At 42.4% G+C, this 17,176-nt stretch overlaps 1 protein-coding gene across 1 annotated transcript; it reads left to right on the top strand.

The window, feature by feature from the left end:
• Positions 1–1,528: 1,528 nt before the first annotated feature.
• Positions 1,529–16,329, top strand: LOC115175920 (BOLA class I histocompatibility antigen, alpha chain BL3-7). The gene is made up of 8 exons (XM_029735568.1): positions 1,529–1,690; positions 10,950–11,210; positions 14,121–14,399; positions 14,741–15,040; positions 15,261–15,368; positions 15,653–15,670; positions 15,937–16,014; positions 16,142–16,329. The coding sequence occupies exons 1-7, from the start codon at positions 1,633–1,635 to the stop codon at positions 15,984–15,986; spliced, it is 1,074 nt and encodes a 357-aa protein (XP_029591428.1). The 5' UTR covers positions 1,529–1,632; the 3' UTR covers positions 15,987–16,014; positions 16,142–16,329.
• The last annotated feature ends 847 nt before the right edge of the window (positions 16,330–17,176 follow it).

The raw sequence follows: 17,176 nt of genomic DNA, 5'->3' as shown, positions 1-17,176 counted from the left end.
GTCCTTCTGGAAGGTTCTCCCATCTCCACAGAGGAACTCTAGAGCTCTGTCAGAGCTCGGTCACCTCTCTGACCAAGGCCCTTCTCCCCCGATTGCTCATTTTGGCTAGGTGGCCAGCTCTAGTAAGAGTCTTGGTGGTTTCAAACTTCTTCCATTTAAGAATGATGGAGGCTATTGTGTTCTTGGGGACCTTCAATGTTTCAGACATTTTTTGTACCGTTCCCCAGATCTGTGCCTCGACACAGTTCTGTCTCAGAGCTCTACGGACAATTCCTTCGACCTCGTGGCTTGGTTTTTGCTCTGACACACACTGTCAACTGTGGGACTTAATATAGACAGGTGTGTGCCTTTCCAAATCATGTCCAATCAATTGAATGTACCACACGTGGACTCCAATGAAGTTGTAGAAACATCTCAAGGATGATCAATGGAAACACGATCCATCTGATCTAAATTTCGAGTCTCATAGCAAAGGGTCTGAATACTTATGTAAATAAGTTGGGTTTTTTCATTTGCAAAAAAATCTAAAAATCTGTTTTCGCTTTGTCATTATGGAGTATTGTTTGTAGATTTATGATATTTTTCTTTTATTTAATCCATTTTAGAATAAGGCTGTAACTCAACAAAATGTGGAAAAAGTCAAGGGGTCTGAATACTTTCTGAATATATCTTTGCTGTCCAATTTGCACTGGAATATTGTTGATTAAAATCTAATTAAAACCATACTATGTAATCAAAAAAACATTTGCTATGACAAAAGATTATATATATTTAGCCTAGAAAATGAAAAAGACAAAAGAAAAGGCTTACGTTGGTTAATTATAGGCCTCTCATACCGGTAGCTGAATGCACTCAACACCTATTGGGGCATACACTAACTAGTAGCGTTGCAATTACTAACCTATCAAAGTTAATTAAAATATCTAGACCCCCAGCTCCAGGTCCAATCAGAATTGATACAATTTAGGCTACCTTTAGTTTCGTAAGTCAACCTCTGCTGCTTGGTTCCACCCGGATTTTACTGACGTTTGAGCTACCTAAATTTTAATTGGCTCAACAACGCTATACAAACGTATTATATCTTGGTGCGAACTGCGAACTATATTCAGAGTTTCTCAACCCAGAGATGCAACATCACACGACTTCCGGGAACGCTTGGGGAGCAAACTAAGTAGACTAGGCCGGGGTTTGGCGTTTGAGAAGTCAATTAGAGAAGTTAACATTTCTAACTTAGTTGTTAATTTTCTCGAAATCTAAAGGCTCCACCTAGATTCGAGACAATTTCTTAAGTATTTGAACATGTTGTTACTTATCCTTCGTTAAAGTTACAAACTGAGACGCTTTTATTTTCGTCAAAAACGACTTTATATTGAAGGAGTGCCGTTGAGTTGACGGCACAGTTCGGCGTGAGACCCGATGACGTGTTTCTGCGCATGAGCTTAACTAGCAAAAGTCGCCATGAAATCGCCTACAAGTGTGATCGGGGATTTCTATTGGAGAAGCAGTTTTAGCCTATCTTCATACTGTACTGTCTTTGCCGTATTATCAGGTTATATGTTCAGAACACACCAAGACGGAAACATTGGCAGAGACAACAAACAGATCGTTAATAATTGACAGACCGACGTCAACATGAAGAGTTTTATCCTTATCTTCCTGGGAATAGTGGAAGTTCATGAAACATTTGGTGGTCAGTATAAAGTTGTATGTATTGTAGATTTAGGAAGAGATACATTATCCCCCGTAGCTAGACGATTTAGTTATTATAAGGCCTAATATGCCTATGTATTTACTTATTATCGTCATATTAGGCGTTTCTACTTTTACAAACTTTACAATATTTTTCTTCCGAATCAATGACAGATAAAACAATTATAATTTAAATATACACAATGCAGAAATCGCTCCGCCATTTCCTGGTTTCAAATGTTTTAATAGTTCGCCTAATTTCAGTTTGTGGCAAAACAAGCCAGTAACGTTATAGTGTAGGTAATCATTGTACCATCTAAACTGCTGTGAAATATATTTTCTTTAACCAAAACTATTGTACTTTCATCTGTTTGAAGCTGGTGTACAACCAAACCCGAAAGTTTATAACCAAACCGAAAGTTAAACTAACCTTGAGCCCGTGAAGCATAGAAATGGCGCACATAGACCATATCTACCGCTTCTTAGGGGGCTTTCACACCAATACTGGGGGCGTTTTTTCCCGAATTCTGGTGCGTTTAACAATTTTGTTCGGTTTGTTTGGACTGGTGTGAACACTGTCCGCACTCGGGTGCGCATCAAACACGGGACCGTTGTTCGCTCAAAAAGGGTGGTCTCTGTCCGCCCAAGTGAGCCTTGGCTAAGGTCCAGACCAATCACAGGAAATAAACTACACATTGGCATTTGAAAGAGGATAAATGCCTCTGAAATATGTGCTGACAATTATTTAAAAGAGCAGCTAGAGAATACACATACAAATTATGCTTTTATTTTGTTTCCAATGGCCTAAGACCCTATTCAATACCAATTTAACCTATTCCTATTATTAGAACACAATTTGCCTGACTATTGTATGGGGCAGTTTGATATTATCTTCAGATCATGATTAATTACTTGGTGTATCTTGAATGATGGAAAATGTCCAGGGTTACTATATGATGGAATGACCACATCAGTGCAAGCCTTCTCCGTCTGGTACTAGCATCCCATCTACTGCTGTAATGGTGAACCACCACATTATACACTGCACGCTGTCGGGACAAGCTCTCAGTGCTCAGTTGTTTCGTTGAGGGTTCATTTTTGGTAGGAGTACCACATTTAAAAGTAATAGCATGTCTGATGATCCATGATTGTTGTGGTGTGGGACTCCCAGCCAATTCTGGCCTTAGACTTGCTTTCAATGAGTGACAGATCTAAAACACACATTTCTATGTGGGTTTTGTCAGGTTGCCAAAAATTTATGTTGCAGCTTTAAATAAAATTGTTCTGATTCAATATGATTTGTGCAAACTTTTCCCTCTAGGAATTATATGACAATGAGGTCTATTATTTTGTCTGCACAGCCAGGGCCTGTGGTCAGTACGGAAGTCAGCTAGGCGAACCGAACAAGTGTGCTGGAGGCAATAAAAGGCCACTTAAAATTGTGCAGTTTTGGTACACAACACAATGCCACAGATGTTAGAGAATTAGACAATGTGTCCAACTCGCCTCACAACCACAGATCACATGTATGGTGTTGTGTGGGGGAGCGGTTTGCTGACCTTGTGAACAGAGTGCCCCATGGTGTTGGTGGAGTTATGGTATGGGCAGACATAAGCTACGGACAACAAACACAATTGCATTTAATCTAGCAATTTGAATACACAGAGATACCGGGATGAGATCCTGAGGCCCATTGTCACTCATCCCCCGCCATCACTTCATGTTACAGCATGTTGGACATACTGCAAAATTCTCTAAAACGACGTTGGAGGCAGCTTATGGTAGAGAAATTATAAATAAATGATCTGGCAACATCTCTGGTTGACAGTCCTGCAGTCAGCATGCCCATTGCACACTCCCTCAATGTTTAAGACATCTGTGGCATTGCGTTGTGTGACAAAGCTGCACATTTTTAGAGTGGCCTTTTATTGACACTAGCACAAGGTGCACCTGTGTAATGATTAGTGATGCACCGATATGACATTTATGGCCGATATCTGATATTTTCCTTGCCAGAAAAAACGAAACCGATATTTAAAAATGTGTCCTTTTAAGCATTCTAGTACAGTTAAATAGTTAACACACACACATGGACGCAGCGGTCTAAGGCACTGCATCTCAGTGACCAAAAAGTTATTTTGTTGGCATTTACGCATGTCCCCATTACCAGTAAAACATCATCAAAACCTTTTTCTTTCACTTACTTGCTGTTTCGTTGTCCAGTCGTTTCATTCTCAATCAGGATTTCTCATAATATGGAACGGCGTTTGGGTCTTTGCGTGTCAAATAACACTATTTGACGTGTCAAATAATGGGACCTGAATATGACTGCACATCACATAATAATTGAATGCGTTCATAAATTTTTTTACGTAGTTATTACACATTGATTACACAATGACACATTTTTCATATGTCACAACGATTCATCGATACGTGTGCTATGATGCTGATAAAGTTGTCTCGGGCACCTACAGTGCTGGTCATAAAAAAAAAGCTAGTTAGCTCATGGATGCAAACAATGTTCTTCCCCAAAAACATAGCAAAACGACATCTGTTTCAGTAGCTATATAGTTAGCTAGCTAACTATATAGCTAGGTGTCATCATATTAATTAACCCTAATTTATAAGACAGTTCTTATTTGATTAATGGTGATCGAACCCATCTATGTGAAGCTAGCCACAATAAGGATTAGCCACAATAGTGGACTTTGCGGTTAGCCTTCAAAATAAAAGTATGTCATTGACAGTGATGCAAATGAATACAAATAGTAGAATTATGCCATCATTGAATAGATCATGCTAAACAGTTGGAATGTTGTTATATAAAATCAACAAAATACAATAATTTGTCAATTTAACAAAAATCTGTTGATCACACTGGATGTTTTATACTTTAGAATTGCATTGGGGGCATACATATTTCACTGTACAGCCTTACCTATGGATTGTGGATCAATGACATGGGGTATCAGTCTAGTCAATACCCAATATATTTTCAGTGACACCCAGAGAACATTATCATCGTAGCTCTTATTGTGGGACTCTGAAACAACTGAATTGAGCCACATTTATTGTCAACCTATGTGTATTGAACACTATTCTTGAGGAAAAACAGTTCTGCGTTGATGTTTTGGAGTCTGATAACTCTGAAGAGGACGTTGTAAAAAAATATATTGGGTGTTGATTAGACTGATACCCCATTTCATTGATCCCCAATCCTTAGGTAAAGCTGTACAGTGCAATATGAATGTCAATACACACAATAGGCTGACTGGGGAGCTGATTTCACACAGTCACAGTCCCACGATAAGAGCTACAACACTAATATTTGCTTAAACTCTTCACAGTCTGTGGGTGTCACGGAGTACCCCGTTTCATTGCTTCACATTCCAACCTTGTTTAACATTATCTTGTCTAAATATGGCATGATTCCACCAATTGTAACCTTCTACATCCCTTTCAAAAAGGTGCTTTTATTTAGAAGGCAAACAGCAAATTCCACTATTGTGCCTAATCCTTATTGTGGCTAGCTTCACCACACATAACCCGGTCTGGTCCAGCGTCACTGGCCAGATGAAGCTAGCTGGCTGCTTATAACCTTAGCGTTGGGCAACAGGATTAAGTAGCTGGCTAGCTATTTATTTTCATGAACTGAAGTTCAGTTTCAATTGGTGAACAACAAGTGGCTACCTAGCTAAAACTTACTCACAAGGATTCCTAAATCATTGCTAAGAATAATGAAAATGACTGCAGTTTTTACTGGTCATTGTTTTCAGGCTGGTTGTATTGGTGCTAGCTAGGTACCAAGCTAAAGCTTGTTAGCTACCCCAGAAGTTGCGGTCGAACAAATAATGCTTTACTACCTACGCGGTATTGTAAGCACATCATTGTTGGCCAGTGTTTGCAGACTTTTAGTACAGCTTTGACAATGCTACTGATAATATTTTTTTATTTCACCTTTATTTAACCAGGTAGGCTAGTTGAGAACAAGTTCTCATTTGCAACTGCGACCTGGCCAAGATAAAGCATAGCAGTTAGAGACATACAACACAGAGTTACACATGGAATGAACAAAACATAGTCAATAATACAGTAGAAAAAAAACAAAAAAAAAGTCTATATACAGTGAGTGCAAATTAGGTAAAATAAGGGAATTAAGGCAATAAATAGGCCATGGTGGCAAAGTAATTACAGTATGGCAATTAAGCACTGGAATGGTAGATGTGCAAAAGATGGATGTGCAAGTAGAGATACTGGGGTGCAAAAGGAGCAGAATAAATACAGTATGGGGATGAGGTAGGTAGATAGCCCATCTGTATACAGCCCATCTATGTACAGGTGCAGTGATCTGTGAGCTGCTCTGACAGCTGGTGCTTAAAGCTAGTGAGGGAGATGGGAATCTCCAGCTTCAGAGATTTTTGCAGTTCGTTCCAGTCATTAGCAGCGACCAAAGGAGGAATTGGCTTTGGGTGTGACCAGTGAGATATACCTGCTGGAACGCGTGCTACGAGTGGATGCTGCTATGGTGGCCAGCGAGCTGAGATAAGGCGGGGTTTTACCGAGCAGAGACTTGTAGATGACCTGTAGCCAGTGGGTTTGGCGACGAGTATGAAGTGACTCACCAGCAGAGACTCACCAGCAGCAAGAGCGACATCATTAATGTATACAGAGAAAAGAGTCGGCCCAAGATTTGAACCCTGTGACACCCCCATAGAGACTGCCAGAGGTCCGGACAACAGGCCCTCCGATTTGACACACTGAACTCTATCAGAGAAGTTGTTGGTGAACCAGGCGAGGCAATCATTTGAGAAACCAAGGCTGTGGTGATTGAGAGAGTCGAAAGCCTTGGCCAGGTCGATGAATACAGCCGCACAGTAATGTCTCTTATCGATGGCGGTTATGACATCGTTAAGGACCTTGAGCGTGGCTGAGGTGCACCTATGACCAGCTCTGAAACCAGATTGCATAGCGGAGAAGGTACGGTGTGATTCAAAATGGTCGGTTATCTGTTTGTTAACTTGGCTTTCGAAGACCTTAGAGATGCAGGGTAGGATAGATATAGGTCTGTAACAGTTTGGGTCTAGAGTGTCTCCCCCTTTGAAGAGGAGGATGACCGTGGCAGCTTTCCAATCTTTGGGAATCTCAGACGATACAAAAGAGAGGTTGAACAGGCTAGTAATAGGGGTTGCAACAATTTCGGCAGATCATTTTAGAAAGAGAGGGTCCAGATTGTCTAGCCCGGCTGATTTGTAGGGGTCCAGATTTTGCCGCTCTTTCAGAACATCAGCTATCTGGATATGGGTGAAGGAGAAATGGTGGGGGCTTGGGCGGGTTGCTGTGGAGGGTGCCGGGCAGTTGACCAGGGTAGGGGTAGCCAGGTGGAAAGCATGGTCAGCCGTAGAGAAATGCTTATTGAAATTCTCAATTATAGTGGATTTATCGGTTGTAACAGTGTTTTCTAGCCTCAGAGCAGTGGGCAGCTGGGAGGAGGTGCTCTTATTCTCCATGGACTTTACAGTGTCCCAGAAATGTTTAGAGTTTGTACTGCAGGATGCAAATTTCTGTTTAAAAAAGCTAGCCTTAGCTTTCCTGACTACCTGTGTATATTGGTTCCTAACTTCCCTGAAAAGTTGCATATCGCGGGGGCTATTCGATGCTAATGCAGAACGCCACAGGATGTTTTTGTGCTGGTCAAGGGCAGACAGGTCTGGAGTGAACCAAGGCCTATATCTATTCCTGGTTCTGCATTTTTTGAATGGGGCATGCTTATTTAAGATGGTGAGGAAGGCACTTTTAAAGAATAACCAGGCATCCTCTACTGTCGGGATGAGGTCAATGTCATTCCAGGATACCCCGGCCAGGTCGATTAGAAAGGCCTGCTCGCAGAAGTGTTTTAGGGAGCGTTTGACAGTGATGAGGGGTGGTGTTTGACCACAGACCCATTACGGATGCAGGCAATGAGGCAGTGATCGCTGAGATCTTGTTTGAAAACAGTAGAGGTGTATTTGGAGGGCGAGTTAGTTAGGATGATAGCTATGAGGGTGCCCGGATTTGTTTGTGTTTACGGATTTGGGGTTATATCTGGTAGGTTCATTGATAAGTTGTGTGAGGTTGAGGGCATCAAGCTTAGATTGTAGGATGGCCGGGGTGTTAAGCATGTCCCAGTTTAGGTCACCTAGCAGCACGAGCTCAGAAGATAGATGGGGGCAATCAATTCACATATGGTGTCCAGGGCACAGCTGGGGGCAGAGGGTGGTCTATAGCAAGCGGCAACAGTGAGAGACTTGTTTCTGGAAAGGGGGATTTTTAAAAGTAGAAGCTCGATTTGTTTGGGCACAGACCTGGATAGTAGGACAGAACTCTGCAGGTTATCTTTGCAGTAGATTGCAACACCGCCCCCTTTGGCAGTTCTATCTTGTCAGAAAATGTTATAGTTAGGAATGGAAATTTCAAGGTTTTTGGTGGTCTTCCTAAGCCAGGATTCAGACACGGCTAGGACATCCGGATTGGTCGAGTGTGCTAGGGCAGTGAATAAAACAAACTTAGGGAGGAGGCTTCTAATGTTAACATAGTAGTGGCGCTTGGCTTACACATGAAATTCAGAACACACGACATTCTATGATAGAATTGTGTTATTTGACGTGTCAAATTAAAAGCTTATTTGACTCGTCAAGTAGTGTTATTTGACGTGTATCTTTTTGGACACGCAAAGACCCAAATGGCGTTCCATAGTGTGTTGTGAAGCTAATAGCAGTGACTATTACTGTGTAACTCCGGTGCTCGACCAGTCGCGAAAGCCAACATCACCCACGACCGAGAACAGTTGATTATCAAGGGAAATTCATTCCATTATCTTGGTGTTACTGGATTTTGCCTTTTGAATTGTCTCGCTGAAATGTTACTCTTTCAAATGACTGCTTGACTTGTTGACTGCTTGATCCACACAGCAGACATTGTGGGCTAGGTTAGGAATGCTGTGTTGCACTTGTAGCGCAACATTTTACGTGGTGTCATTACGTCATGTACCTACGTTATATAGGTATGCACGTCAGATTTTACATCGGTATTGCACATCAGCGTTAAACTACACATCGGGCCAATACTGACGTTTCCATTTTTAGCTAATATCGGCCAGTTCTGTTATGTTCACCGATATATCGTGCAGCCCTAGTAATGATCATGCTGTTTAACAAGCTTCTTGATATGCCACACCTGTCCAGTGAATGGATTATCTTGGCAAAGGAGAAATGCTCACTAACAGGGATGTAAACAAATTTGTGAGCACAATTCGAGAGAAAAGTTTTTTGTGCGTATGGAACATTTCTGGTATCTTTTATTACGGATCATGAAATATGGGACCAACACTTTACATGTGTTTATATATTTTTTTCAGTGTAGTTTGTATTCTGTGTAAATTATCCCTTTTCAAGATGATATTAAAAAAAAAAAAATAATATTTAACATTTTAGTTAACTACGCAAATCGGTTAATAAGAACAAATTCTTATTTTACAATGACGGCTTACCCCAGCCAAACCCTGCCCTTGTGCGCCGCACTATGGGACTCCCGAACACGGCCGGTTATGATACAGCCGGACCCCGAGTGGTATAGTGTGTGTTTGAAACAACAACACTTGTGCTCAGATGGACAAAGAGGTTCAAAGTTATCTATGCTAAGCATCCAATTTTCTGTTTCCAATGTTTACAAATGGCTTTTCATTACTCTTCAGTATTTGCAGGTATCATACAATTTAATTGCAGCTTTCAACCTTTTCAGTGGCATGTTGAAAGAGTCATACAGTAGTTGAGCATCTCAACTTATTTATACGTATCTGTACAACATTTAATTGGTTTGACTTGATTATGTACACCTAGGGCAACGGACATTCAGGACAATGGATACTTACAAAATCTTCAGATAGAAATGTATAGCGTAGAACAAATATGACTGTCAGATAGATTGGAATAGTATAGGAGATTGTGTTTGGTCTTTTCATTTTATTTCTATCTTCAACATGCAGTTCCAGATACAGCCCTGTCATTAGTTGAAGAGATTCCCTAAAAACACTCCACTTTGATACAACTATGACTTTTTCATAGCATGTTGGGATAATAAATATAGCAGGTTAGAACCTGGTTGGCAGGGAGCTCAGCAGCAGTGATGTACTGATGACCAGCCTTTCAAAGCACTTCATGATTACAGATGTGAGTGCTACGGGACGATAATTTAGGCAGGTTACCTTGGAGTTCTTGGGAACAGGAACAATTGTGGTCAATTTGAAACATGTTGGGATTACATACTGGGACAATGAGAGGTTGAAAAAGTCTGAAGATGCTTGCCAGCTGGCCGTCATGTTCTGAGAATGTACCTTTTGTATTCCGTCTGGCCCGTTGGCCTTGCGAGTGTTTACCTGTTTAAAAGTCTTACTCACATCGGCCTATAGCTTGTTCAGTAACCTGTTTAAAAGTCTTACTCACATCAGCCTATAGCTTGTTCAGTAACCTGTTTAAAAGTCTTACTCACATCGGCCTATAGCTTGTTCAGTAACAACACTGGGTTGCTACTGACATATTCAGGAAAGAGGCTAAACAGTCAATTCTGCCACTTTTGAGAAACAGAATTGACCATTTACCTTCCTCTCTGAATATGATGTCAGCATCACCCCAGAGGACTGTGAACAATGACAGGTTTTGCCCCTGGACTCTGCAGTGTTATTCCTACAGAAATCAAGAAAATGTAAATATGTGTTTTGGGGATTTTTCTCCCCTTAATTAAATATAATCCACTAATAAACTGTCATAAAAGTCCATTTTTTAGCTGAGTGTGAACTGAATCAAATAGTATAAACCACTTGGTAGTTCCTATCAGGGGATGAATACAGTATAATGTCAAATGTAAAGTTGCTAAAGATTAGTGTCATCTATCAGTCTTACAGTGATGGTGGTCTTGGGCTTCTTATTATCAATGTACTTAAATTATTCATCAGACACTCTTATCCAGAGCGACTTAGTGAGTGCATGTTTTCGTACTGGTCCCCGGTGGGATTCCAACCCAAAACCCTGGCGTGGCAAGCACCATGCTCTACCAACTAAGCCACATGGGACCATATCATGTACATTTGGAAGGAATGCAATGTTTTCACTTGTGTTTAACACATGTAATGAATCCACTGAAATATCAAATATCAGAAATACATGACTTAGAAAAACAATTATCTGATCAGAATTCAACGTTAACATTCATTTTCTTTCCTCTAGTGACTCACTCCCTGAAGTATTTCTACACTGGATCTTCTGAAGTTCCCAACTTCCCAGAGTTTATGGTTGTGGGGATGGTGGATGGTGTTCAGATGGTTCTCTATGACAGCAACAGCCAGAAAGTGGTGCCCAAACAGGACTGGATGAACAAGCAGACAGACGCAGCGTTCTGGGAGAGCGAGAGAGAGAAATTCTTTGATTCCCAGCAGTCTTTCAAAGCTGAAGTCGATATTCTGAAGCAGCGTTTTAACCAAAGTGGAGGTACGTCCTTCATCTTTACCTCATCTGATTCATTGTTTGTATAAACTGTCAAAATTCCTTATTCTAGGAGACAAGAATTAATCAGGATTAGAGAAGTGACCACTAAAGTTACAGATCTAGAATATCAGGGATGTACAGATCTGCCCCTCCTTCCTGTTTCTGTTTCCTTCACACACTTGCCACACAGCATCATTAGCTGACTTCAGTATTAGAAAGCATCTAGCATGGACTCCTTTGTTTCTCTGCTTATGTTTACTGTATGTATGATTCCACTTGTTGCTCCTGGACACCAGCACAGCATTCATTTTACAACTACTGTGTGCTGTTTTAAGTGTGTGAAGGACAGATGACTATGACCAAACCACTACTGTAAATGGAATCAAACTATGAGCATCTTTATGGATGTATAGTATGTCATTGTTAAGTTCAGTCTCTAATTACCTGAATGTCAGGTTGGTGAAAGTCAGATCTCTGCTTGGAATACATTTGCATGTTTAATTTGTCAGTCAATACCTCAGTCAGTCCCTCTAGTCTGCTCTGTGGAGCTTTCAGGGTGTGTGTGTTATCCACACTGCCCAGCTGTGCTCCCCCTCTGTCCCCCACAGCAGAGCTGTAGTCTCCTCAGCCTCTCTGAGTGTCTCTCTGATCTGATGGGACAGTAGAGAGAAGCAGAGGAGCAGAACATGATGTTCCCAAGTTCTCTCACGTCACCCCGCTCCTCCGCACACTCCACTGGCTTTCAGTTGAAGCTCGCATCTGCTACAAGACCATGGTGCTTGCCTATGGAGCTGTGAGGGGAACGGCACCTCCGTACCTTCAGGCTCTGATCAGTCCCTACACCCAAAGAAGGGCACTGCGTTCATCCACCCCTGGCCTGCTCGCCTCCCTACCTCTGCTGAAGCACAGTTCCCGCTCAGCCCAGTCAAAACTGTTCGCTGCTCTGGCACCCCAATGGTGGAACAAGCTCCCTCACGACGCCAGGACAGCGGAGTCAATCACCACTTTCCGGAGACACCTGAAACCCCACCTCTTTAAGGAATACCTGGGATAGGATAAAGTAATCCTTCTAACCCTCCCCCCCTACCCTCCCCCCAAAAAAGATATAGATGTACTCTTGTAAAGTGGTTGTTCCACTGGATATCATAAGGTGAATGCACCATTTTGTAAGTCGCTCTGGATAAGAGCATCTGCTAAATGACGTAAATGTAAATGATGATGATATGTTTGGGCTTCTCTGCTCTAATGGACCAAAGCTCCCAGTGACTCCCTGTGGGCTCTGCTGTTGGAGCTGATCAGGTCTCTCAGGGGAACTCTCTACACACACACTTGTCACCCTCAGGATCTGGGGAACACACACACACCTGTCACCCTCAGGATGTGGGGAACACACACACCTGTCACCCTCAGGATCTGGGGAACACACACACACCTGTCACCCTCAGGATCTGGGGAACACACACACACACCTGTCACCCTCAGGATCTGGGGAACACACACACACCCGTCACCCTCAGGATCTGGGGAACACACACACACACACCTGTCACCCTCAGGATCTGGGGAACACACACACCTGTCACCCTCAGGATCTGGGGAACACACACACACCTGTCACCCTCAGGATCTGGGGAACACACACACACCTGTCACCCTCAGGATCTGGGGAACACACACACACCTGTCACCCTCAGGATCTGGGGAACACACACACACCTGTCACCCTCAGGATCTGGGGATCACTCACACACACACCTGTCACCCTCAGGATCTGGGGATCACTCACACACAGACCTGTCACCCTCAGGATCTGGGGATCACTCACACACACACCTGTCACCCTCAGGATCTGGGGATCACTCACACACACACCTGTCACCCTCAGGATCTGGGGATCACTCACACACACACCTGTCACCCTCAGGATCTGGGGATCACTCACACACACACCTGTCACCCTCAGGATCTGGGGATCACTCACACACACACCTGTCACCCTCAGGATCTGGGGATCACTCACACACACCTGTCACCCTCAGGATCTGGGGATCACTCACACACACACCTGTCACCCTCAGGATCTGGGGATCACTCACACACACACCTGTCACCCTCAGGATCTGGGGATCACTCACACACACACCTGTCACCCTCAGGATCTGGGGAACACACACACACCTGTCACCCTCAGGATCTGGGGATCACTCACACACACCTGTCACCCTCAGGATCTGGGGATCACTCACACACACCTGTCACCCTCAGGATCTGGGGATCACTCACACACCTGTCACCCTCAGGATCTGGGGAACACACACACACACCTGTCACCCTCAGGATCTTTGGATCACTCACACACACCTGTCACCCTCAGGATCTGGGGATCACTCACACACCTGTCACCCTCAGGATCTGGGGAACACACATATAGCTCCAGTAGTCTTACGTTATTGAGAGATAATCTTCCTCATGTTAGTCTCTCCATCTCTCCTGTTGTTCCTGACTGAACAGAGGATCATCTCACTTCCTCTATCTCTGACATCATCACTAGAGGACAGTCTTCATTTATCAAGTGTTTTATTCATTTACACACCTCACTGAACTACAGTCCTACACAACATCCATTTGTTAGAATAACACTAGTGTACTGAACACAGTGTATCTTCAACACAGTAGATAGAACCAAGCCAACATCAGCTGGTGTAGAATAGATCCACACTCTCTGAGTCTCCACCTCACCTCTCTGTCTCTGTGGTGAAGGTGTGACATCATCATCATCACTGTAGATGTGTGAGATGATCTGTTTTATTCCAGTCTGGTTGAACAACTAATACATGATGATAGAGTCCCACTGGCAGACTGAATCTGGAGAACAGATTGCACAGTGTTGCTGACCCTCTTTCTCTCTTTCAGGAGTCCACGTTCTCCAGTACATATATGGCTGCTCACGGAATGATGAGACTGAACAGAGAGATGGTTTTGGGCAGCTGGGTTATAATGGGGAGGACTTCCTAGAGTACGACATGAATACGTTAACTTGGAACGCTCTTAAACAGCAAGCTAATTTCATGCGGGATAAGTGGAACAATGACATCAGTAGACTGGGCTTCTGGAAGATCTACTTCTCCCAGACCTGCATTGAGTGCCTGAAGAAGCAGGTGGTCAATGGGAAGAGGCCTCTGATGAGGACAGGTAAACATTCAGAAATGTCACTTTCATTTGTCCTTTTATATATGCAACACCTGAAATCTATCTTTTGATTTGTGAATTCAGTCCACTATGACATAATTATAGATGTGTCACTTAGGAACATTGAGAGGTTCTGGAACAACAGTGAAATATGTCTGGTTAATGATCCAGAATGCACCATATTGGTGTGACATCATCTATACCACCAACATCCTTTATCTTTACTGATTCTGTGTTGTCTACAGAAATCACCATCATTTATGGTATAATTTGGATAAATGTAGATGCTTTTAGTCTGCGCTCATTTCAAAATAACACCAATGAAATGTCTGAACTCTCTCCAGTCCCTCCCTCAGTGTCTCTGCTCCAGAAGACCCCCTCCTCTCCAGTGACCTGCCACGCTACAGGTTTCTACCCCAGTGGAGTCATGGTGGTCTGGCAGAAAGACGGACAAGAACAGCATGAAGATGTGAAGCATGGAGAGACTCTCCAAAACGATGATGGAACCTTCCAGAAAAGCACCCACCTCACAGTGATGCCTGAGGAGTGGAAGAACAACAAGTATCAGTGTGTTGTTCAGGTCACTGGTATCAAGGAGGACTTTATCAAGGTTCTGACTGAGTCTGAGATCAAGACCAACTGGGGTAAGAGGGAGATATATTTAAATATACACTATAGCCAGCCCTCCTACTGAATGTGCCCAATAATCCTCATTTAAGTTCACTCATCTGCTCCGTAAAGCTACCTATCTGACTGCATGTTCTCATTGACCTTTTACATGTAGGGGAATGCTGCTTGGATTTCATTTGAGATGGAAATGTGTTATGTTGCACTAGTCTGAATGCTCTGTTCTGATGATTACAGATGACCCAGCCCCCAACATTGTCCTCATCATTGGAGGGGTGGTAGCTATCCTCCTCCAGGTCGTTGCTGTTGTTGGGGTCGTCATTTGGAAGAAGAAGAGTAAGAAAGGTGAATGAGGAAAGAAGGAAAGATATTATCAGCAGTGATTTAATTAGTAGTTGTGAGGTCATAGTACTGGTTTAAAAGCCTTAGTATAGTTGTGATGGTAGAAGTACAGTATGTTTAGATTTTAATCTGTTATGTGTAAATAAAGAATCTTGTCACATAGCCTTCATGTCAAGTCTGCAGAAGGAATAGAGGATTTGGCATACTCTCAAACATTATATTCTCTTGTATTCAAATAAAGCAAGCTATCAGAGTCATTAATAACTTCATGTTTATATCTGTTTCAGGCTTTGTTCCAGCCAGCAGTAAGTGCCTCAGTTCATATTGTTCGCTGTTCTGAAAAGATCACATATTTTTGTTTTGTTTGACTGTATCCATTTTAGAATGTGGTTGTCTCTTTTCCTTGTAGATTGTGATGATGGTTCAAACTTAATGTTAATTGATGCAGCAACTTAGTTAATATGGAAGGTTTTATTTACTGTGAACCATGCATTAAGAACTTGGTAATGAACCTGAACTCATTATCTTTCAATCAGTCTCTTTTCTAACACAGGTTTTATTTCTGTTTTAGCTTCCGACACCGACTCTGAGAACTCTGGGAAAGGTCTCTTGAAGACATGAGAAACCTCTGCACTTCTGTAACATCAGAGTAAGTCACTTAAGATGTCCTCATATTAATGAGCGAACTGGAGATCCAACCACTACCACACTGGAACACACTGCTACTGTTTGGAATGTGTTTATGTGTGTAACCTCTCTCTTCTCATGTGTTTTAGGAAGGAATGGAAACATCCACTACTACACTGGAACACACTGCTACTGTTTGGAATGTGTTTATGTGTGTAACCTCTCTCTTCTCATGTGTTTTCCAAGAACACAACACATACAGTTGAAGTCGGAAGTTTACATACACTTAGGATGAAGTCTTTTAAACTCGTTTTTAAACAAATTTCTTGTTAACAAACTATAGTTTTGGCAAGTTGGTTAGGACATCTACTTTGTGCATGACACAAGTCATTTTTCCATCAATTCTTTACAGACAGATTATTTCACTTATAATTCACTGTATCACAATTCCAGTGGGTCAGAAGTTTACATACACTAAGTTGACTGTGCCTTTAAACAGCTTGGAAAATGCCAGAAAATTATGTCATGGCTTTAGAAGCTGCTGATAGGCTAATTGACATCATTTGAGTCAATTGGAGGTGTACCTGTGGATGTATTTCAAGGCCTACCTTCAAACTCAGTGCCTCTTTGCTTGACATCATGGGAAAATCTAAAGAAATGAGCCAAGACCTCAAAAAAATAATTGTAGACCTCCACAAGTCTGGTTCATCCTTGGGAGCAATTTCCAAACGCCTGAAGGTACAACGTTCATCTGTGCAAACAATAGTACGCAAGTATAAACACCATGGGACCACGTAGCCGTCACACCACTCAGGAAGGAGACACGTTCTGTCTCCTAGAGATGAACGTACTTTGGTGCAAAAAGTGCAAATCAATCCCAGAACAACAGCAAAGGACCTTGTGAAGATGCAGGAGGAAACCGGTACAAAAGTATCTATATCCACACTAAAACAAGTCCTATATCGACATAACCTGAAAGGCCACTCAGCAAGGAAGAAGCCACTGCTCCAAAACCGCCATTAAAAAAAGCCAGACTTCGGTTTGCAACTGCACATGGGGACAAAGAGTACTTTTTGGAGAAATGTCCTTTGGTCTGATGAAACAAAAATAGAACTGTTTGGCCATAATGACCATCGTTAAAAAGGGGGAGGCTTGCAAGTTAAAGAACACCATTCCAAACGTGA

Source organism: Salmo trutta, chromosome 36, assembly GCF_901001165.1.
Source record: "Salmo trutta chromosome 36, fSalTru1.1, whole genome shotgun sequence".
Taxonomy (NCBI): Eukaryota; Metazoa; Chordata; class Actinopteri; order Salmoniformes; family Salmonidae; genus Salmo; species Salmo trutta.
The sequence above is the reverse complement of the archived record's forward strand: the minus strand, read 5'-3'. Positions and strand labels throughout refer to the sequence as shown.